The sequence below is a fragment of the Procambarus clarkii genome, chromosome 10 (assembly GCF_040958095.1).
Source record: "Procambarus clarkii isolate CNS0578487 chromosome 10, FALCON_Pclarkii_2.0, whole genome shotgun sequence".
Taxonomy (NCBI): Eukaryota; Metazoa; Arthropoda; class Malacostraca; order Decapoda; family Cambaridae; genus Procambarus; species Procambarus clarkii.
Window position 1 is genome coordinate 41,065,795 of NC_091159.1, and position 24,774 is coordinate 41,090,568.

General features: G+C 43.8%; 1 protein-coding gene across 5 annotated transcripts in view; it reads left to right on the forward strand.

Moving 5' to 3' along the window:
* The window catches only part of ss (spineless), a 141,792-nt gene that overhangs the window by 81,183 nt on the left and 35,835 nt on the right, over positions 1-24,774 (forward strand). For all 5 annotated transcript variants that reach the window (XR_011228001.1, XR_011228000.1, XR_011227998.1 and 2 more), the window contains exon 3: positions 14,624-14,811. Coding sequence is in view for 1 of the 5 variants with exons in the window: in XM_069321915.1 (XP_069178016.1) it covers positions 14,624-14,811 (188 nt within the window). In the remaining 4 variants the exon portion in view is untranslated. The remainder of the gene's footprint in view (positions 1-14,623; positions 14,812-24,774) is intronic.

The following is a 24,774-nucleotide window of genomic DNA, read 5'->3' on the forward strand; positions in this document are numbered from 1 at the left end:
TCACCCAGCAGAGAATGGGTACCTGGTTGTTAAACGGGGAAAATTAGGATTAAGAACCTGCTCGAAACGCTATGCGTGCTACTGACTTTAAAACAATGTAAGAACTCCTGTGTATATAGAGTAAATAAATACATCAAAATATATACCTCACACTAAACACGTCCATATATGTCCGCTGTGAACACAAGCGTCCACTCTGGACTGCTTTAGTAGGAATAAGAGCACTAAGTAAGTAGCAAAGTAGCAAAGGATATATATATATATATATATATATATATATATATATATATATATATATATATATATATATATATATATATATATATATATATATATATATATATATATATATATATAGGGTTTGGCCTTACCCAACTTTGCACTGTGATTAGGGATGGGTAGGTGACCAACATGGCCGGGTCAGGGATGTGTGCCCTATTGCTCCTATTAGAAGGGAGTCGGCTCCCATGGCGACCCTCACGAGATCCATGAGAGCTGACCGGCCGCTTCTCTACAACTCTAATATAGCTTTTAACCACTCGGAAATGTATTTTATATACAGGGTCGATCTGGGCTCCTGGTCGACCCTGGCACTCGACACTTAGATGATAACCTGTAACCTTTCATTGTATTCGTCAGCTTGTAACTAACTGTAACTTGTAAAGATCACTAATAAAGCAAAATATAAGGGAAGGGAACTATCAGGGGAAAGCGCCAAGCCATTAACGACTATATATATATCACTGGGAAGGGGTCAGGATAATGATTTGGGATGGGACGGGGGGGGAGGGAAAGGTGGGAAGGATGAGGAGGAACGGGGGGGGGGGGGGGAGACAAGGTGGTGGGGAAGTTAGAGGAAGGGGGAGAGGAGGGGAAGGGGGTGAATTTTGGGAAGGACATGTCCGTAGAGTGGGAAGTTTACCAGCATATTTTCTTAATAATGTATTTTCTGAGAGAATGGAAAGAGGGGAGAGGCAGGGGGAGCAGGTGGGGGGGGGGGGAGGGGGGAAGAGGGAACCAAGGTGGTGGGAGAGAGGTGGGGGGGGGGTGAGGAAGTCCTCCCCAGATTTCCTCCCCTACCCCCCAATAAGTGGGGTTATGAGGTGAGGAATAACATGTCAGTAAAGTGTGAAGTTTAACTACACAATTTCCTAATAATATATTTTCGGAGAGAAGGGGAAGAGGGAGGAAAGCAGGAGTGGATGGGAGGAGGAGGAGGGAGAGAATTGGGTGAGGGAGGAGGAGGAGGAGGAGGAGGAGGAGGAGGAGGGAGAGATTTGGGTGAGGGAGGAGGGGGGGGGCTTCATAATAATACATTTTATGAGTGAAAGGGAAATGAGAGAAGTAGCAAAGGACAAGGAAATTGGGGAGAAGGAAGAAGAGGGGGAGGACAAGAGGTGACAAATGGGGAAGGGGGGGGGAGGTTATCTTGAGATGATTTCGGGGCTTTTTAGTGTCCCCGCGGCCCGGTCCTCGACCAGGCCTCCACCCCCAGGAAGCAGCCCGTTACAGCTGACTAACACCCAGGTACCTATTTTACTGCTAGGTAACAGGGGCATAGGGTGAAAGAAACTCTGCCCATTGTTTCTCGCCGGCGCCTGGGATCGAAGCCAGGACCACAGGATCACAAGTCCAGCGTGCTGTCCGCTCGGCCGCCCGGCTCCCCGGCCCCGGAGAGGAAAAGAGAGGAAGGGGGATGGTGAGGAAGGGGAAAATGGAAGGACAGAGTAAGGACAGAAGTGGAGAAAAGGGGATGGGGATGAGTGGGTCAAATGGTAGGAGAGGGAGCTGGGAGAAAAGGAGTGGAATAGGGGATTGAAGAAGAAACAGAATATCCCGAGTACCGCCTGATACCCATCTATAGTATGTGTACATACATACATATATATATATATATATATATATGCAAACAAGCCTGAATGGTCCCCAGGACTATATACAACTGAAAACTCACACCCCAGAAGTGACTCGAACCCATACTCCCACAACTGGTATGTACAGGGACGCCTTAATCCGCTTGACCATCACGACCGGACAAAAGGAAGTGATAGCCGAGGCTATATGAACCACTTCCCCGCCGGCACTCGGATGGTAATCTTGGGCATAGCATTTTATCAAATCACCTCATTCTTTGGGGCACACGTGAGGAACACAAATGCAAACAAGCCTGAATGGTCCCCAGGACTATATACAACTGAAAACTCACACCCCAGAAGTGACTCGAACCCATACTCCCACAACTGGTATGTACAGGGACGCCTTAATCCGCTTGACCATCACGACCGGACTTTCAGTTGTATATAGTCCTGGGGACCATTCAGGCTTGTTTGCATTTGTGTTCCTCACGTGTGCCCCAAAGAATGAGGTGATTTGATAAAATGCTATGCCCAAGATTACCATCCGAGTGCCGGCGGGGAAGTGGTTCATATAGCCTCGGCTATCACTTCCTTTTGTCCGGTCGTGATGGTCAAGCGGATTAAGGCGTCCCTGTACATACCAGTTGTGGGAGTATGGGTTCGAGTCACTTCTGGGGTGTGAGTTTTCAGTTGTATATAGTCCTGGGGACCATTCAGGCTTGTTTGCATTTGTGTTCCTCACGTGTGCCCCAAAGAATGAGGTGATTTGATAAAATGCTATGCCCAAGATTACCATCCGAGTGCCGGCGGGGAAGTGGTTCATATAGCCTCGGCTATCACTTCCTTTTGTCCGGTCGTGATGGTCAAGCGGATTAAGGCGTCCCTGTACATACCAGTTGTGGGAGTATGGGTTCGAGTCACTTCTGGGGTGTGAGTTTTCAGTTATATATATATATATATATATATATATATATATATATATATATATATATATATATATATATATATATATATATATATATATATATATATATATATATATTAGTATATTTTGGTAGCAGTCTTTCCTGTAGACATATATTATTAAATATGACCGAAAAAGTAAGATTAATAATTCTAACACGAATTTTCTCAATCTTTCGTACATTTCTTTTCACTGATGGAGGTAATTCAAAAATCAATTCTCCAAAATTCATTTTTATTTCTAGTCTGACGCGACACGAGCGCGTTTCGTAAAACTTATTACATTTTCAAAGACTTTAGTTTACAAATACACAACTGAATAGAACTTACGCATCTCCGATTTTGTTTATATCTACATTTGAGTGAGGTGGATGGGGTGAGGTGGCATTAATAGGGTATTAATTTCATCAACACAAGACAGAACAAGAGGTGGCATTAATAGGGTATTAATTTCATCAACACAAGACAGAACACGAAACAATGGGTATTGAAATGGAAGTGATTGTAGAAAGCCTATTGGTCCATATTTCTTGATGCTTCTATATTGGAGCGGAGTCTTGAGGTGGGTAGAATATAGTTGTGCATTAATTGGCTGTTGATTGCTGGTGTTGACTTCTTAATGTGTAGTGCCTCGCAAACGTCAAGTCGCCTGCTATCGCTGTATCTATCGATAATTTCTGTGTTGTTTACTAGGATTTCTCTGGCGATGGTTTGGTTGTGGGAAGAGATTATATTTTCCTTAATGGAGCCCTGTTGTTTATGCATCGTTAAACGCCTAGAAAGAGATGTTGTTGTCTTGCCTATATACTGGGTTTTTTAGAGCTTACAGTCCCCAAGTGGGCATTTGAAGGCATAGACGACGTTGGTCTCTTTTAAAGCGTTCTGCTTTGTGTCTGGAGAGTTTCTCATGAGTAGGCTGGCCGTTTTTCTGGTTTTATAGTAAATCGTCAGTTGTATCCTCTGATTTCTGTCTGTAGGGATAACGTTTCTATTAACAATATCTTTCAGGACCCTTTCCTCTGTTTTATGAGCTGTGGAAAAGAAGTTCCTGTAAAATAGTCTAATAGGGGGTATAGGTGTTGTGTTAGTTGTCACAACTACAACTATTTATGGTCCTTGCGCAACGCCTAAAAGCGTTGCGCAAGGACTTCTCACATTTTCAAGGACAGGTTTACACATATCATTTCATGCTTATATTCGTTTTGGGGGAGGTTATATGACACAAATGTTTTTGGGTGAGGTGACAAAAGCCAGAACACGAATCAATGGGTATATATTGCAAATAAGAGCATACGAATGAAAGTAACTACAGAAGGCCTATTGGCCCATATTTTCTCTTGCTGCTTCTATGTTGGTTCGTTGTGTTGAAGTGGGTAGAATATAGTTGTGTTAGTTGGCTGTTGATTGCTGGTGTTGACTTTTTGATGTGTAGTGCCTCGCTGATGTCGAGTCTCCTGCTATTGCTGTATCTATCGATGATTTCTGTGTTGCTTGTTAAGATTTCTCTGGTGATGGTCTGGTTGTGAGAGGAGATTATGTGTTCCTTGATGGAGCCCTGTTGTCGAAGTTACTGTAAAACAGTCTAATAGGGGGTACAAGAGTTGTGTTAGTTGACTCTCCAGAGGTTGCATGGCGTTTCACCTTTCTTACCCTTTCGGTCATATTCAACACACACACACATACACACACACACACACACACACACACACACACACACACACACACACACACACACACACACACACACACACACACATATATATATATATATATATATATATATATATATATATATACCTCCACACACAAATATTTCAGAACCTCTCTGCAATAAACCAAATTTTCACTTGATAATTTTCCCAACCATGAAATCGTCGCGTTATGGATTTGTCCTTTCGCGCCGGCCAGAAACTTGGCGCTGCTCTGTAATTTCTGTGGTGATGGATGGCCAGGCTTTTTGCTGGCGGCCCGGGCTAAGTCTGGGCTGAGCTGGGCTTGGGGTGGTGGTCTGTGGGGGGGGGGGGGGGGTAGTGGGTGATGGGTGGTGATGGGGGTGGTGGTCGTGGTGAGGGGTCGTGGGTGGGGAAGGGGGGATGGGGGGTGGGGATGGGGATGGGGGGTGGGGATGGGGGTGGTAGGTATAGAGATTGTGAATACTGTAGTTATATTGTGGTGGTTGGTAGTTGGCAGTGTGGATAGTTGTTGCTATTTGGTGGTGTCCTGTGTCGTGTACTCACCTAGTTGTGCTTACGGCCTTGAGCTTTAGCTCTTTGGTTCCGCTTCTGAACTGTCAATCAACTGGTGTTCAGATTCCTGAGCCTACTGGGATCTATCATATCTTCATTTGAAACTGTGTATGGAGTCAGCCTCCACCACATCACTGCCTAATGCATTCCATCCGTTAACTACTCTCACACTGAAAAATTCTTTCTAACGTCACTGTGGCTCATTTGGGTACTAAGTTTCCACCTGTGTCCCCTTGTTCGTGTCCCACCCGTGCTAAAGAGTTTGTCGTTGTCAACCCAATCAATTCCCCTGAGAATTGTGTAGCCGGTTATCATGTCTCCCCTTACTCTTCTGTCTTCCAGTGTCGTAAGGTGCATTTCACGCAGCCTTTCCCCGTAACTCATGCCTCTTAGTTCTGGGACTAGTCTAGTGGCATACCTCTGAACTTTTTCCAGCTTCGTCTTGTGCTTGACAAGGTACGGGCTCCATGCTGGGGCCGCATACTCCAGGATTGGTCTTACATATGTGGTGTACAAGATTCTGAACTATTCCTTACACAGGTTCCTGAACGCTGTTCTGATGTTAGCCAGCCTCGCATATGCCGCAGACGTAATTCTTTTTATGTGGGCTTCAGGAGACAGGTTTGGTGTGATATCAACTCCTAGATCTTTCTCTCTGTCCGTTTCATGAAGTACTTCATCTCTTATTCTATATGCTGTGTCTGGCCTCCTGTTTCCATCGCCTAGTTTCATTACCTTATATTTACTCGGGTTGAACTCTAGTGGCCATTTGTTGGATTATTCATTCAGTCTGTCAAGGTCATCTTGTAGCCTCCTACTATCTTCCGCTGTCTTAATCCTCCTCATAATTTTTGCATCATCAGCAAACAATGAGAGGAACGATTCTATACCCTCTGGGAGATCATTTACATATACCAAAAACAGTATAGGTCCAAGGACTGATTCCTGCAGGACTCCAGTGACGCATTGTCAATCTGAGACCTGTGAGATCTTTCACTCACACACACACACACACACACACATATATATATATATATATATATATATATATATATATATATATATATATATATATATATATATATATATATATAATGTGTGTGAAAGATTTAAATACAGAACCGAGAGCAACAATATTTGCAAATTTGCAGAGGACACACACAAAAAAATCCTGGAAATAAATTCAAGGGAGGATTCAAATTCGCTTCAAGACGATCTAGATACGTTTGGAATACAATGTAATTTTGGCAGATGCTTACTGAATAAAAAAGTGTAGGGTTCTGAGACTGGGTAATGATGACAGAGTTGGTAGATACGAGCTTGATAGTGAGGAAATTGCGAAGTCAGAATGTGCGAAAGATCTAGAGGTCATGATCAATAAGGATTTGGAACCCCCTACCATGGATTTAGAACCAAGGATTTGGAATCCTTGGAACCCCCTTACCAAGGATTTGGAACCCCCTACCCCCTAAGGGGATTTGGAACCCCCCTACTACTACCTTCCCCCGCGCCCCCTTTTTTTCCGAACAGGCATATATAGGGTTCTGGGATAATTTATAGAAGCTTTAGCAGTATAACACCTGGTGTTGGTCTTCAGTTTTATCCTACTCGTGTTAGGGCCATTTTGGTCGCTGGAGGACAGAACCCTTGAAACACAAACCGAAACTATCTCTATTTTCCGCTTGTTACAACTTGTAATAAAGTTGTTACATCTTGGCTTAACGTGTTTATGACGTATTAGAACGTTGTTACAACTTGCTATATTGGTTGTTATAACTGATTAGGAGGTGTTAAAACTTGTTCGAACGGTGTATCAACGTCGTAGTTTCGGTGTGTGTTTGGCGGGAATGGACGTAAATTCATTTGGTCGCGTACAGAGAAGGATGACAAAGTTAGTCCCAACAACTAGAAACCTTCCATATAAAGAGAGAATAATAAGAAGCTTAATTAAAGTTCTCCAGGTCGACAAAGGGTAATGGGCCACGAGATTGAAGTTTAAAAGAAAAAAGTGATGAAAAGGGTATAACAAATGGGTATAAATTTATTTTTAATATACATGACACAGTGGCATACGACACCATACTTCACCACATGATGCTACCTGCGGACCGCATGACACATTGCACCACATGACACCATATAATTCGTTGACACAATTTTAAGACAGTGCAGTATGACACCACATGCCGCGCTCTCTCACTTTCTGACACTGATGACTGCATCTCAGAGAGAGAGAGAGAGAGGGAGAGAGAGAGGGAGAGAGAGAGGGAGGGAGAGAGAGAGAGAGAGAGAGGGAGAGAGAGAGGGAGGGAGGGAGGGAGGGAGGGAGGGAGAGAGAGAGAGAGAGAGAGAGAGAGGGAGGGAGGGAGGGAGGGAGGGAGGGAGGGAGGGAGGGAAGGAGGAGATAAATGCATTTGATTCTCAAAAAAAAAAAAAAAAAAAAACACTCTAGATGTTCCTTCAGACTCGCCAAGGTCATGACCCTTGACACTAGGCTGACTGAGAAGGGGGGAGGGGGGAGGGGGGGGAGATGGATGGGGCAGGGAGTAGGGGGCAGGAGGAGGAGGGAAGTTGACAACGTGTCATGAAGCGTCTCCCCCCTTTCCCCTCCCCCCTTTCCACTCCCCTCCCCCCACCAGAAATACCATCAATGACGTCACAGCAGTAAACAATCCCCCCTTCCCCACACACACAACTTCTCTGAAAGATAACCTTCCTGTATTTCCCATCATTCCATCAAGTAACTACGGTGTAGGGTCGTTGTCTTCAGGTCATCTGGGGAAGGGGCGCTGCCCCCTCGACGCACGGTGAAAATGACGGACATTCCGACTTTAACGAGCGTGGGACATTAATGGCTATGTGTGTGACGTCACTGGCGGAGTTTAACGTCACGGGTTTGTAGTGAGGCTGACAGCTTCAGCAGCTGCTGCTGCGGGCTGACGCGATCTGCTGACACCGAGCACATACACACGCCACGGCTGACATGGCTGACATCCTGCCGGCTGACTGACCAACATCACCGCTAAACTGACTATTCTGTCACCCTTCCCGAGGTGTTCCCAGGCGTGTCTGTCCTCCTCCCACAGACACACAGACAGGCAGACACAAACAGGAAAATAGACAGACCCAGGCAGGTAAACAGCAAGGCAGGGAAGCAGACAGACAGACAGACAGGCAAAATAAACAGACAGAAAGATAACCCGACAGACTGTAAGACAGACAGAGAGTCATACAGGTAGACTGAAATAGGGCGAGCAAACAGACAGACAGGAAGACAGACAGGAAGAGAGGCAGGCACAGACAGACATCCGTGTAACGACAGCTTTCCAGCCAGGTGGAGGCTAATTGGCTGTCAGGAACAGTTAATGGCGTTATTATTGACGAGGAATTGGCGAGGTGACACTACGTGCTTCCTCGCCCTCAGACCCGCTGAGGGTGAGAGCGTGGAGGGAGAGATTTGGGAGAGGGAGAGGTGATGCAGAGAGAGAGGGAGAGGGAGAGGGGAGAGAGGTGATGCAGGGAGGGAGGGAGAGGTGATGCAGGGAGGGAGGGAGAGGGAGAGTGTGGAGATAAGAGGCGAGGGAGGGAGTGTAAAGAGAGGTAAAGGATAGGGAGGGGGGAGAGGGAGAGAAGTGAGGGAGATGGAGGGAGGAACAGGGAGACGAAAGAGGAGTGGGGAGAAAAATGGGGAAGGGAGAGGCAGACAGAGAGGTTTAGAACAAAAGGCAGACCCGTCCATATTCAAATAGACATAAATGAAGGCCGCTAAATCGACAGACAGACAGAGAAACAAAAACTCCCTCCCCCCCCCCCCCCTTGCTATGATTTAATTTCTTCAGATGTGTTTTAATTCAATTTAATGAATTTAATGAATTAAATTTAATGAATTCAAGTTGCCATTAAATTGCTACTTGAATTCAACCCAAACAATTGCAACGTGATTAGCACAGGAGCAAAGAAAGATAAGAACAGATGAACATATCACAGGATGAAGGGACCTCATCTCCTTCATCCTGACCACGAACAAGACCAAAGACTGGACAAAGTACTAAGGTAATAGCAGTTAGTATATATGAACATAACACCATCATCCGAAATGGCAATATATATTTTTTTGTCTCTCTTGAGACTGGCAGTCTACCGAATGGGAGATGAAGTCGTTCACGAAACGGACAGAGAGAAAGATCTAGGAGTTGATATCACGCCAAACCTGTCTCCAGAAGCCCACATCAAATAATAACATCAACGGTGTATGCGAGGCTGGCTTACATCGGAACTGCCTTCAGAAACCTGTGTAAGGAATCTGTCAAAACCTTGTATGCCACGTACGTGTGACCAATCCTGGAGTATGCGGCCCCAGCACGGAGCTCATACCTTTTCAAGCACAACACAAAGCTGGAGAACGTGCAGAGGTATGCCACTAGGCTAGTCCCAGAACTAAGAGGCATGAATTACGAGGAAAGGCTGAGTGAACTGCACCACACATCGCTGGAAAACAGAGGAAATCGGGGAGACATGATCACCATATACAAAATTTTCAGGGGAATTGACAATGTAGACAAGGATGAATTATTTAACACGGGTGGTACACGCACAAGGGGACACAGGTGGAAACTGAGTACCCAAATGAACCACAGAGACATTAGAAAGAACTTTTTAGGTGTCAGAGTAGTTAGTAAATGGAATGCACTAGGCAGTGATGTGGTGGAGGCTGACTCCATACACAGTTTCAAATGTAGATATGATAGAGCTCGAGAAACTCAGGAATCTGTGCATCAGTAGACTGACGGTTGAGAGGCAGACCCAAGGAGCCGAAGCTCAACCCCCACAAGCCGAATTAGGTGAATACACACACACACACACACACACACACACACACACACACACACACACACACACACACACACACACACACACACACACACACACACACACACACACACACACACACACGGGTAAGAGTATTAGGGGTCGACCACCACACATTATCGAGAGATCGCGTGTACTCCGTCCTCTGCCACTCCCACTCCCCCTCCCCCTCCCCCCTCCCCCTCCCCTCTCCCCCCTCCAGCCCCCCCCTCACTCAATCTTCAACCCTTACCCACTCTCCCCCTCATTCGCCCTCTCTCTCTCTCTCTCTCTCTCTCTCTCTCTCTCTCTCTCTCTCTCTCTCTCTCTCTCTCTCTCTCTCTCTCTCTCTCTCTCTCTCTCTCTCTCTCGCTCTCTCACTCCTTCCCTCCCTCACCGTCTCTCCCTCTCTCTCAGTAGAGTAGGGAAAACAGAGAATAATAGTTGGTTGAATGATTGATGTACGGAATATGTGATAGAATTTATAGCCTTCTAACTTGAAGTTGTTATTCAAAACTTTATTAAAGGTTCAACAGTTACTTTTTTTCTCAATGAAACAAAACTACTTTTACTTCTACTACCATACTACTGCTACTCCTTCTACATCTGCTTCTACCAATACTACTACTACTACTGTTATTTTTATTGCTACTACAACTATTATTTGCAAATGAAATCCCATTAACATGTTGCTTCAGTGAGAAAGCAAATGCATGTGTTGCATCTCTTTCCTATTATTGTTGGGCTGGGGCCTGGCTGGCTGGCTGGCTGGCTGGCTGGCTGGCTGGCTGGTGTTCTGGACTGCCAATCAAACCGTCTCCAGTTCGAGTCTGGAGACGAGAATATATATATATATATATATATATATATATATATATATATATATATATATATATATATATATATATATATATATATATATATATATATATATATATATATATATATATGTGTGTGTGTGTGTGTACTCACCTATATGTACTCACCTATATGTGCTTGCAGGATCGAGCATTGACTCTTGGATCCCGCCTTTCTAGCTATCGGTTGTTTACAGCAATGACTCCTGTCCCATTTCCCTATCATACCTAGTTTTAAAAGTATGAATAGTATTTGCTTCCACAACCTGTTCCCCAAGTGCATTCCATTTTTCTACTACTCTCACGCTAAAAGAAAACTTCCTAACATCTCTGTGACTCATCTGAGTTTCCAGTTTCCACCCATATCCCCTCGTTCTGTTATTATTACGTGTGAACATTTCATCTATTTCCACTTTGTCAATTCCCCTGAGTATTTTATATGTCCCTATCATATCTCCTCTCTCCCTTCTTTTCTCTAGTGTCGTAAGGTTCAGTTCCTTCAGCCGCTCTTCATATCCCATCCCTCGTAGCTCTGGGACAAGCCTCGTCGCAAACCTCTGAACCTTCTCCAGTTTCTTTACGTGTTTCTTCAGGTGGGGGCTCCATGATGGCGCGGCATACTCTAAGACGGGTCTCACGTAGGCAGTGTAAAGCGCCCTAAAAGCTTCCTCATTTAGGTTTCTGAATGAAGTTCTAATTTTCGCCAGTGTAGAGTACGCTGCTGTCGTTATCCTATTTATATGTGCCTCAGGAGTTAGATTAGGTGTCACATCCACTCCCAGGTCTCTTTCTCGAATCGTTACAGGTAGGCTGTTCCCCTTCATTGTGTACTGTCCCTTTGGTCTCCTGTCACCTGATCCCATTTCCATAACTATACATTTACTGGTGTTAAACTCCAGTAGCCATTTCTCTGACCATCTCTGCAGCCTGTTTAAGTCCTCTTGGAGGATCCTACAATCCTCGTCTGTCACAACTCTTCTCATTAATTTTGCGTCATCTGCAAACATTGACATGTATGACTCCACTCCTGTAAACATATCATTTACGTAAATTAGAAAGAGGATTGGTCCCAGCACCGATCCTTGAGGTACTCCACTTGTTACTGTTCGCCAGTCCGCCAGTGTGTGTGTGTGTGTGTGTGTGTGTGTGTGTGTGTGTGTGTGTGTGTGTGTGTGTGTGTGTGTGTGTGTGTGTGTGTGTGTGTGTGTGTGTGTGTGTGTGTGTAAATCACGAAAAATAAACACGTGATTAAAAATGTGACAGTGTCAGAGCACAAAGGAAAATTGAAACAGGAATTTCCTTAAGTACTTTCATATATTAATGCATCTTCAGAAGGGGTGAACAGTTCTGAAGATGTATTAATACATCTGTATGTATATATTAATAGTATGTATTAATAGTATTAATATGTATTAATATGTATTATTATGTATTAATAGTATTAATACATACAGGAGTCCGTGACTCCTTCTGAAGATGTATTAATATACGAAAGTACTTAAGGAAATTCCTGTTTCAATTTTCCTCCGTGGTCTGACACTGTCATATATATATATATATATATATATATATATATATATATATATATATATATATATATATATATATATATATATATATATATATATATATATATATATATGTCGTACCTAGTAGCCAGAACACACTTCTCAGCCTACTATTCAAGGCCCGATTTGCCTAATAAGCCAAGTTTTCATGAATTAATTGTTTTTCGAGTACCTAACCTACCTAACCTAACCTAACCTAACTTTTTCGGCTACCTAACCTAACCTAACCTATAAAGATAGGTTAGGTTAGGTTAGGTAGGGTTGGTTAGGTTCGGTCATATATCTACGTTAATTTTAACTCCAATAAAAAAAAATTGACCTCATACATAATGAAATGAGTAGCTTTATCATTTCATAAGAAAAAAATTTGAGAAAATATATTAATTCAGGAAAACTTGGCTTATTAGGCAAATTTGGCCTTGCATAGTAGGCTGAGAAGTGCGTTCTGGCTACTAGGTACGACATATATATATATATATATATATATATATATATATATATATATATATATATATATATATATATATATATATATATATATATACATTTCACAACCCAAGGTTATTATAATTAGTATCATTATATATATATATATATATAATGATACTAATTATAATAACCTTGGGTTGTGAAATGTCCAAGCTCAGAAATTGTTTAATTAATGTAATTAATGTTTACAATAATCAATCAATTAATCAATGTTTAATCAAAGCCGCCATGATTGAGGAGGGTTGTATAGGTGTCGCAAGTGGCTAGGGAAATGCTTGAAAGAGTCCTGGGTCATGTCTCCTGGAGCTAAATGTGGCTCCCAGTATGATGAGTCCGTCTCGCCCGGTCTGCGGCGAGACGGACCCAGCGGTTATCTTACGGTTACCTTGTGGCTACTTTGCGGTTATCTTGCGGTTATCTTGCGATTACCTTGGCGTTACCTTGTGGTTACCTTGCGGTTACCTTGCGGTTACCTTGCAGTGATTCCGGGGGTCAAGGTCTCCGCGGCCCGGTCTCTGATCACGCCTCCTGGTTGATGGACTGGTCAACCAGGCTGCTGGACGCGGCTGCTCGCAGCCTGACGTATGAATAACAGCCTTGTTGATCAGGTATCCTTTGGAGGTGCTTATCCAGTTCTCTCTTGAACACTGTGAGGGGTTGGCCAGTTATGCCCCTTATGTGTAGTGAAAGCTTGTTGCACAGTCTCTGGCCTCTGATGTTTTTAGAGTTCTCTCTCAGAGTACCTGTTGCACCTCTGCTCTTCAACGGGGGTATTCTGCACATCCTGCCATGCCTTCTGGTCCCACGTGGTGTTATTTCTGTGTGCAGGCTTGGGACCAGCCCCTCTAGTGAAGACTTCCAAAAGCTGATCCAAGAGTTGATAAACTTGTCCGTTCTGAGAACTTAGTTTATACAAACATAACATTAAACTGGTCGACCTGCCAGAGTAATTCTCCATATATTTTTTTGTACTCAATTTCTGTCTCCAGCGCCAAGGGCTTCATTGTGGTTCAATGAAGCCCTTGAAGAGAAGTGGTTCAATATATATATATATATATATATATATATATATATATATATATATATATATATATATATATATATATATATATATATATATATATATATATATATATATATATATATATTATATATATATATATAATGTTGTGTTTGTGTTGGTGCCCATTATAAAGGAGTAGAGAGAAGCCTTTGGTGGGTTCATTACACCTCATTGGATTAAGTTCCGTAAACAAAATATTGAATAAAGTAAGTGACATAATGGAAGGAGCGTTTAGGTTATTCCCAAATTCTCGGAATGTGCAACATATACAATTACTCTTTGCATAATTTTTATACGTGTCACAAATCTTATGAATTTCAAAGCTATCTAATCTAAATTATCCAGGACTTACATTAACTAACTTACTACTTTTTAGACACGAAGATTAAATAATATTTCTTTCACTAACTGATTTACATTTAACAATTTTGCATGAATTGGTCCAGTCAATTGAAGAATTACAATATCTCAAGTGAACAAACAATGCATTGAACTGTGATCTTCCCCTTCTTTTTCCCCCCATACCAGTCCCTCTTCCATTGACCACCCTTACATCCCCCACCCCCTTCCCTTTGTCAACCTCATTCCTTCACCTTTTGTCCATTCCTTTCCCTTTTGTTTCCCCGTGTTTACCCCTTTTTCCTTGTGTCATTCTCCACGTGCGTCCTTTCCACACTTTTGTACCCCTCCCTTTTTATGCTTTCCCACTACCATCTCTGCCCTCTCCCCCCAGCGGCTGGACGTACGAGGGAAAATCAAGGTTCTCCACGGCCAGAACAGAAAAACAGAAGAGGCGCCCTTGGCTCTCTTCGCCGTCTGCACGCCCTTCGGCCCTCCCTCCCTCCTGGAGCTGCCGCAGAAGGAGGTCATGTACAAGTCCAAGCACAAGTTAGACCTCTCCCTCGTTTCCATGGACCAGAAGTAAGTTGAACTCCAGTAGCCATTTCTCTGACCATCTCTGTAACCTGTTCAGGTCCTCTTGGAGGACACTGCAATCCTCGTCTGTCACAACACACACTGTGTTTGTGTGTGTGTGTGTGTGTGTGTGTGTGTGTGTGTGTGTGTGTGTGTGTGTGTGTGTGTGTGTGTGATGCTCGAGGTGTTTACACTGAGGGTCAGAAGAATGTGATGTGGTCATCTACTTGTGTGTTGAGAATGTTTCAATGACTTCTTCGTCTATTCTATTTCATATATTTCCAGTTCGAATTTCGAAGGTCTTGCTGACATCTCTATGGCTCTTCTGTGTGTCTCCTTTTCATCTATGGCCCCTGTTCGGTCATAGATGAACAGGGGCCATAGATGAAATTCACTATTCACGTTTATTTTTGGGTGATTCACTTTGTCAGTTGTATGTTGAATCTTTTACGTTGTTATCATGTCTTCTCTGTGCCTTCCCTCCTCCAGGATGTGAGGTCAAGTTTGCTGTCATTCGACATAGCTTAAGCCCCTCAGCTCAGATACAAGTCTTTTTTCCATATCTTTGCACTTTTGGGTTTTATTTTGTGATTTTTTTTTAAAGAAAGTTCAATTTCGGGGCTGCACGTTTGACACTTGGTATCACGTAGGTAATCTTTAGCATTCGGAAGGCTCTTTTCTGTCAATTCCATAAAGGGATCCGGACCTTGACCAATTTGGCATAAACTACTGATATTATTCTGGTAATGTGGATCTCTGACATTAGAGTTGGGGTTGTATCTACTTCCCAGACGTTTCTAGTCTTTTGATGTAGGAATCTTCCTCCTCATCGTTCATTACCGCTTTACGGAACTTCTCACGCCTGTTCCTATTCTCATAAATTGGCCTATATATCTGGGTGAATGTCTCCAGTAGCTGTGGCTGGGAATGTGTCTTTGCATGTGGCTGGTTTATTTTCAATATCACTGACCTATCTGCTCAAATTTTTCTCATTATAGTTTTACATCGTAAGGAACCCAACTACATGGGTTGAATGGTAAAGCGATGGTCTCGCTTCATGCAGATCGACCTTCAATTCCCGACCGTCCAAGTCGTTTGGCACCATTCCTTCCTCCCGTCCCATCCCAAAGCCTTTTCCTTACCCCTTCCCAGTGCTTATATATATAGTCGTAATGGCTTAGCGCTTTCTCCTCATAGTTCCCTTACATCATAAGGCAATTTTTATACGAAGGAGACTATTTCCAGTGACAGGTCGTTGAAGTATACTAGGAACATGATGGGCCATGATGCCGACCCTTCAGGTGGTGGTCTCGTTAGCTCTCTCCACTCTGTTGTCTCACTTCCAGCAAAGAGGTACTGTTCCCCTCTAACTTAACACTCTTCAAGATACTCCAACCTGCTTCTCAGACTCCAAGGAGGAGCCTTGGTTGGCCCACGGTCGCATTCCTGTCAAGGAAGATACAGTTTGAGCCAATTGTCTCTTTCTCTTTTTAATATTTCTGTCATCTTGTAAAACTCTGTTCAGTTTGTCGAGCAGGATTTTCCTTCACTGGATGGTGTTCTATGAGTCCCTTTCGGATCGATCTTTGCGGAAACTTACAGGGATTGAGAGTTAATTCTACTGATTTGTAGTTCAGTGACTCATCTCTTTTCGTGTATATTTTATCTACATTAGCAATTTTTAAGAGTTTGCAAAATCTCCATTTTTCCAGTGTGAGCTGAATATTGATGCAAGGGTTCAACACAACGCCTCTGCTCTTTATTTTATTATCCATTATGAGAGCTTGTCTGGCCCTAGAGTGCCCTCATCACATGTAAGTCATGGAGTTGTTTCTTGACCTTTTCTAGTGGCACTTCTTTTTCGGTAAGTCTTTCCTGTAGAGAAATCTGTTTGCTAAGAGCTCCTAGCCAGTGGCAGGCCAGGCTTGAACTTGAATATTTCCTGAAAATCATTCATAAGATGCTGCGCATACTTCCCTATCATTCTTTGTGTGTCTCCTCCTCTCTCGTGTTATTTGGGTACCAGACGTGTTCCTCCTGACGCAGCCACAGAGCAGGTGTGGCCCGTGTGTCTCCTCCTCTCTCGTGTTATTTGGGTACCAGACGTGTTCCTCCTGACGCAGCCACAGAGCAGGTGTGGCCCGCTCATGGCCTCGGGTGCTATCATTTTCATGCTTTTTGTATTATTATATATTCGTTCCTTGTTTTTTTGCTATATATATATAGTAAATCAATTATGATCTGTGTTCTCTGTATTTCTTACAGGTAATGCCCCAGGGTACAGCCTCCGGGCATGGCATGCGGGAACTGCATGTCGAACCTAATGTTCTTCTTAGTTCCTCTGTCTCTTTGAACCTTTATATTTCTCCTTCGCCGTCCTTGAACTTATCGTGTGCGTCAATATGTCTTACGACGTTTTTCCTCTGTGTTCTCAGTCTCTTGGTATTCTCTCTACGAATGAATTTATCCCATGTTGTTCGTCTTTACGGTATGCGAATCTTCTACACACACAACCTGCTTCTTTATACTTCATTGCCACTACATATTTGAAGGCGAAAATGCAGTGGTTGCTCGACACGAATGGCATTTCATATTTAATGTTCTCAGTGCGGGTGTAATTTAATGTGAAGGCCAGGTCTTGTCTTCATGGGTAATCTCTTCCTTCATGTTTCCACCTGTATATGTGTGAGAAAGACCCTGTCTACAACTCTTCTAGCTACATCATTAGTATATCCTCTCCTCCTCGCCACTGTTTCTCAGTTCATTATCGAAGTTAGTTATGTTATCTTATACGTCTCACTGTATTATGTGGTTCTCTCTCTTGGTTTGTAAGTCAAGGGCGGGAACGCATCTAAATGTGCTTATTGATATCTGTGTTCAGTAAGATTAGCTTGCTGGGTGGAGATATTGCTCCTAAAATCCACCTTTCAGCTATCAATTGGTTAATGTAATAACTCTTCTGTGGAACTTGCTTTTAAAGTTGTGTATTTGTGTTTAATAATATCATTATTTAATTCGTTCCATTTATCTACAGCTCTTACACAGTAAGAAAACTTTCTGACGTTCCTGTGACTTATTTGCCAATCCAGTTTCCCTCTGTGGTCCCCCTCACTCCACTATTACCCATTGGAAACATTGCTACTTCGAACACTGTGTTAATACCCCCTTAGAATCGTATACGTTGCTAACATGTCCCTGCTACTCCTCCTACCATTCAGCGTAGTGACGTTTGGTTCTCCGAGCCTTTCACTGCAGCTCATGACTCTCAACTCCGGGACCAGCCATGTTGAAGTTATATTTTTTTTCTCTCTCTGATTTTAGTTTATATTGCTTAAAATGTAGATTCCAGGCATGGGCATCACACTTGAGGGAGCGTCTCGTGTGGGATGTATACAGTGTTATGAAGGTTTCTTTATCTAGGTTTCTGAAGACTTAAAATATTTGACAGTTTTGGACGTGCTGCTGAAGTTGTTTTGCCAAAGTGTGCTTGAGGCGTTACAGATGGAGTTAGGTCGACCCTGAGATCTTTGTCCTCATCTCAAGTGGGATGCTGTCCTCCCTTCATCTCATACTGCTCATGAGACGACGACGTTTCGGTCCGTCTTGGACCATTATCAAGTCGATTGTCAATCGACTTGATAATGGTCCAAGACGGACCGAAACGTCGTCGTCTCTTCATCTTCTGATGTTTGGTTTGGTCATCATATCTCCAGCCTCGTTATTGTGACTCATCGTCTGCTCATAAGACGTTTTCCTGCCTCTACTTCTATTTTAATAACATTGCATATTTCAGAGTTAAATTCCAATAGCCATTTTTCAGACCATCTTTGAAGTTTGTCTAGATTCTCTTACATTCTGTCTCAGTTCATCCTCTGTCATAACTCTCATCATCTTTGCATCGCGTGCAGAAGTGTATATAGACTAGTCTGCGTCTTCTGTCAGGTCATTGGAGACAGAATAGGTTCAAACACTAAACTCTTTGTCTTCTCTTCATTCTGGCCTCTCTCCTCTCACTGTGACAATCTGTTTCTTGCCCTGGAGATATTCCTTGTGTGTGTGTGTGTGTGTGTGTTTACTACTTGTGTTTTTGCGGGGGTTGAGCTTTGCTCTTTCGGCCCGCCTCTCAACTGTCAATCAACTGTTTACTAACTACTTTTTTTTTTCCACACCACACACACACACACACACACACCAGGAAGCAGCCCGTGACAGCTAACTAACTCCCAGGTACCTATTTACTGCTAGGTAACAGGGGCACTTAGGGTGAAAGAAACTTTGCCCATTTGTTTCTGCCTCGTGCGGGAATCGAACCCGCGCCACAGAATTACGAGTCCTGCGCGCTATCCACCAGGCTACGAGGTCCCCGATGTGTGTGTGTGTGTGTGTGTGTGTGTGTGTGTGTGTGTGTGTGTGTGTGTGTACTCACCTATATGTGCTTGCAGGATCGAGCATTGACTCTTGGATGTGTGTGTGTGTGTGTGTGTGTCTTTGTGCCTGAAGAACCGAGCTGTTAGCTCTTGGACCCCGCCTTTCTAACCATCGGTGGTCTAATGTACTGCCTCCCGAACAATTTTTTCCTTTATCATATTTACTACATATGCATAACACATGCATACATATGCAGAGCTCTCTAACACATGCATACATATGCAGAGCTCTCTAACACATGCATACATATGCAGAGCTCTCTAACACATGCATACATATGCAGAGCTCTCTAACACATGCATACATATGCAGAGCTCTCTAACACATGCATACATATGCAGAGCTCTCTAACACATGCATACATATGCAGAGCTCTCTAACACATGCATACATATGCAGAGCTCTCTAACACATGCATACATATGCAGAGCTCTCTAACACATGCATATCCCTAGCATGCATCCCGTAGCAGCTGTAAAACTAATAGATACTTAATTACTGCTTTGGTGAACAGGTGCATCAGGTGATTGAAACTATGATCATTTGTTTCCGCCTCGGCCGGGAATCGAACCCAGGCTCGTAGGACTACGACCCACCTAGCGCTGTCCGCTCGGACCTGTGTGTGCGTACTCACCTATTTGTGCCTGCAGGCTCAAGCACTGACTCTTGGATTCCGCTTTCTAGCCATCGGTTGTTTACAGCAATGACTCCGGTCCTATTTTCCTATCATACCTAGTTTTAAAAACATGAACAGAGTTTGCTTCCACAACCTGCTCCTTAAGTGCATTCCATTTTTCCACTACTCTCACGCTAAAAGAAAACTTCCTAACATCTCTTTGACTCATCTGAGTTTCCAGCTTCCACCCATGTCCCCTCGTTCTGTTATTACGTGTGAACATTTCGTCTATTTCCACTCTGCCAATCCCCCTGAGTATTTTATATGTTCTTATCATCTCCCCCCCCCCCTCTCCCTTCTTGTTTTCTAGTGTCGTAAGGCTCGGTTCCTTCAGGCGCTCTTCATTCCCCATTCCTTGTAACTCTGGGACGAACCTCATCGCAAACTTCTGAACCTTTTCCAGTTTTCTTATGTGTTTCTTCAGGTGGGGACTCCATGATGGGGCGGTATACTCTAAGACTGGTCGCAAGTAGGCAGTGTAAAGCGCCCTGTCAAACAGGGCGTGTGTGTGTGTGCGTGTGTGTGTGTGTGTGTGTGTGTGTTTGTAATTACCTAAGTGTAATTACCTACGTGAAGTTACAGAATGAGAGCTACGCTCGTGGTATCCCGTCTTCCCAGCACTCTTTGCCATATAACGCTTTGAAACTACTGACGATCTTGGCCTCCACCGTGTGTGTGTGTGTGTGTGTGTGTGTGTGTGTGTGTGTGTGTGTGTGTGTGTGTGTGCGTGCGTGTGTGTGTGTGTGTGTGTGTGTGTGTGCGTGCGTGCGTGCGTGTATGTGAATTACGGGTTTTGCGTGTATATCTATTCCAAGTTAATTTCACGACGCCAACTAAATCTTTGTCCTATTTGCAATTTCCAGTCGAGCTGACAAGATTGTATTTTACCTTTTAATATAACTAAACATTTTCACATTATAAAGTACGTCACCTTTATATATATTTTTATATCGTTGAGATCGCAAATTTTCGTGTATATAATTTATTCATTTGTTTGATGCATTAGTAAGCAGGAGTTGGCTGCGGACCTACAAACCTGATATCAACTATGATAACCCGAGAATCAATTATCCACTCCCTAACTCCCTCGCCCCAATTACACCCTATATATATATATATATATACCCCCCCCCCACATCAGTACTCCCCCCCTCCCCCTCCCCCCCTCTCCCAAACATTGACCAATCTATTCATCGTCAACTCTCCCCTCCCTCCTCTCTCCTCCACTCCCCTCCCCCTTTCAATTGCTACCATATTCCTCATCGTATAACGCCTTATCTTTTCCCAAATAAATCTACTTATCTATTCTAACTCCCCTTCCCAAGTCACCTACAACTACCAAATCTACTTAACCCCCAATCTCAACCCCTCCCCCCATTCTCTGTCTACTTAACCACCCCAACCTCAACCCCCCCCCCCCCCTGTCTACTTAACCCCCCCCCCTCCCCCAACCTCACGCCCCTCGGTCACCACAAGTTCCACACACTATCCATCAACACCTAAATTATTAACTCAAGCACATGTATATTTTCGGTATTTGCTTGGCTGTGTGAGAGCTCGATTTTTTTTCTCTATTTACATGAGAGTTTGTTCGCCTCGCACAGGTTCATTCGCGGCTTCTGTTTGTGTCGTATCTTCTCTTCTTGACCTTTCTTGGCCCCGCGTTCCACGCTTCATATCTCCTGTTCCACGCTTCATATCTCCTGTTCCACGCTTCATATCTCCTGTTCCACATTGCGTAACCGTATATAGTCTTTCGGCCTCCGGTCAAGTGTTTCATAATTTCCATCTCATTCTGCTGTTCCGTGTCTTGTATGACACAGGCTTCATATCTCCTCAGTTTATCTTATATTATTCCTCCTTTACGGTGAAGATATAAGAGTGTTAATGGCAGAACGACGCCGTGCTATATCGTGCTTCTTTAGACTGGGAGGAGGAAAGAAGTTCATGGTGCCATTGTTGAAGTCTCCCACCATTAATATTCCGGAGTGCTTCATGTTGGGGGTTTAGAAGCTCCGTTTTCTCTTGTAGTAATGACAGCCATATTGTTTTTGGCGGACTCCTGGCTGGATGGCTCTCGCTTGCCATATTAATATATTCCCTTTTATGGGTTGCACACACACACACACTAATATATATATATATATATATATATATATATATATATATATATATATATATATATATATATATATATATATATATATACATATATATATATACATACATACATACATATATACATACATACATATATACATACATACATGCATACATCAAAAGACAACATCAACAGTACTGATAAAGTACATCAAGTACTGTTAAACAAGTACTGATAGGTGGGTGGCCTCCTTACCAGTCCCTCAAGGCTCCGGGTCACAGTGAACCCTCCTTACCAGTCCCTCAAGACTTCGGTACACAGTAAAGCCTCTTTACCAGTCCCTCAAGGCTCCAGGTCACAGTAAACCCTCCTTACCAGTCCCTCAAGACTTCGGTACACAGTAAAGCCTCTTTATCAGTCCCTCAAGGCTCCGGGTCACAGTGAAGCCCCCTTACCAGTTCCTCAAGGCTTCGGGACACAGTAAAGCATCCTTACCAGTCCCTCATAACTCGGGGTTCTCCACTTCCTCATCTTTCACACGTGGTGTTATCCTGATTCGATCGAGACAAGGATCTGAATCCTAAAGAGAAGCGTGTGATATCACGCGATAAGTGATTGTAAGTGGAAGCACCTCGTACATTCTCTCTCTCTCTCTCTCTCTCTCTCTCTCTCTCTCTCTCTCTCTCTCTCTCTCTCTCTCTCTCTCTCTCTCTCTCTCTCTCTCTCCCCACGACGGGCGTCGGGTCCCGAGCGCCCGTACCCGACGGAGGCGACGACGGAAGGTGTATATATAAGTGGTATGGCGTGCCTGAGGGAGGCTTCACCCGGGCGCTTGACGGGAGGCGGGGTGGTGGCTCCGCCAGGATCACTATAGCTTATGTGTCGATCCCACGCAAACGGCCTCTTATCTCTTCTCTCACACGTGGGCGGCCGGGCGGCGGGTGGTAGCTCACCTCACCCACCCAGGGACAGAAAACAAATATACTCACTCACTCTGGCACGCACGCACGCACGCACGCACACACGCACGCACGCACACACACACACACACACACACACACACACACACACACACACACACACACACACACACACACACACACACACACACATATACACACACAATGAGGAAAGGCTAAAGGAACTGAACCTCACAACCCTGGAAAACAGAAGAGTAAGGGGAGACATGATAACCACCTACAAAATTATCAGGGAAATTGACAGGGTGGACAAAGACAAACTCTTTAGCACGGGTGGAACACGAACAAGGGGACACAGGTGGAAACTTAGTACCCAGATCAACCACAGAGACGTTAGAAAAAAAAATCAGTGTCAGGGTAGTTAACAAATGGAATGCATTAAGTAGTGTTGTGGTGGAGGCTGACTACATACACAGTTTCAAATACAGATATGATAGAGCCCAATAGTCTCAGGGATCTGTTCACCAGTTGATTGACAGTTGAGAGGCGGGACCAAAGAGCCAGAGCTCAACCCCCGCAAACACAACTAGGTGAGTACACACACAGGGGCCTGGTAGCCTGGTGGATAGCGCGCAGGACTAGTAATTCTGTGGCGCGGGTTCGATTCCCGGACCAGGCAGAAACAAAAGGCCAAAAGTTTCTTTCACCCTCGATGCTCCTGTTACCTAGCAGTAAATAGGTACCTGGGAGTTAGACAGCTGTTACCGAGCTGCTTCCTGGGGGGGGGGGGGAGTGTAAAAAAAAGTAGTCAGTAGTTACAGTTGATTGATTAACAGTTGAGAGGCAGGTCGAAAGAACAGAACTCAACCCCTGCAAGAACAACTAGGTGAATACACACACAGACATTCACTCATTCTTTCACTCGCTCAGAACAGTTCAATTTTGTCTTAAAACGCAAACGTGAATTCACGGAAGGAAACCGTAATTGATGAAATCACTAGAGTTACTACAAGATGACAGAAATCAAACGAAAGAGAGAGAAAGAGAGAGAGAGAGAGAGAGAGAGAGAGAGAGAGAGAGAGAGAGAGAGAGAGAGAGAGAGAGAGAGAGAGAGAGAGAGAGAGAGAGAGAGAGAGAGAGGGAGAGAGAGAGAGAGAGAGAGAGAGAGAGAGAGAGAGAGAGAGAGAGAGAGAGAGAGAGAGAGAGAGAGAGAGAGAGAGAGAGAGAGAGAGAGAGAGAGAGAGCATTGAGCTGTTTTCGTCTTCCTTGTCAGAAAACATTCATATTTTTCCAACACCAAAGACTCCCAAACCAGCTTAGCCCGGAGCATCTACACGAGGACAAAGTTGGGTGAGGGAGAACCTCTTAGGCAGGAAACAAAGGTTCACAGCGAAAGAAAGATGTCGGAATGCAATGATTTCCTGTTGAATCTCACAAGGGTACGAGGTACTAGGGCCCATCCTTTCACTATTGGTCGTCAGGGATCTAAATTGTGCGAACCAGTTCATCAGTCTGCATTTATTGATTCCATATCCGGCCAGCCTTCAGGAACATGGGCTGAGGAATAATTCGAGAGCTATATATATATAACCTACGTGAGACCCATACTTAAGAATGCAGCGTTGGCTTGAAATCTTCACCTAAACCGGTTAACATCAACAGTACTCTCCTAGTTGTACTCACCTAGTTGTGTTTGCGGGGGTTGAGCTTTGGCTCTTTGGTCCCGCCTCTCAACTGTCAATCAACTGGTTTACAGATTCCTGAGCCTACTTGGCTCTATCATATCTACAGTGTAGATGTATGCAATGTATGCAAAGCTGTTGAGCGTAAGCCTTCGATAATTC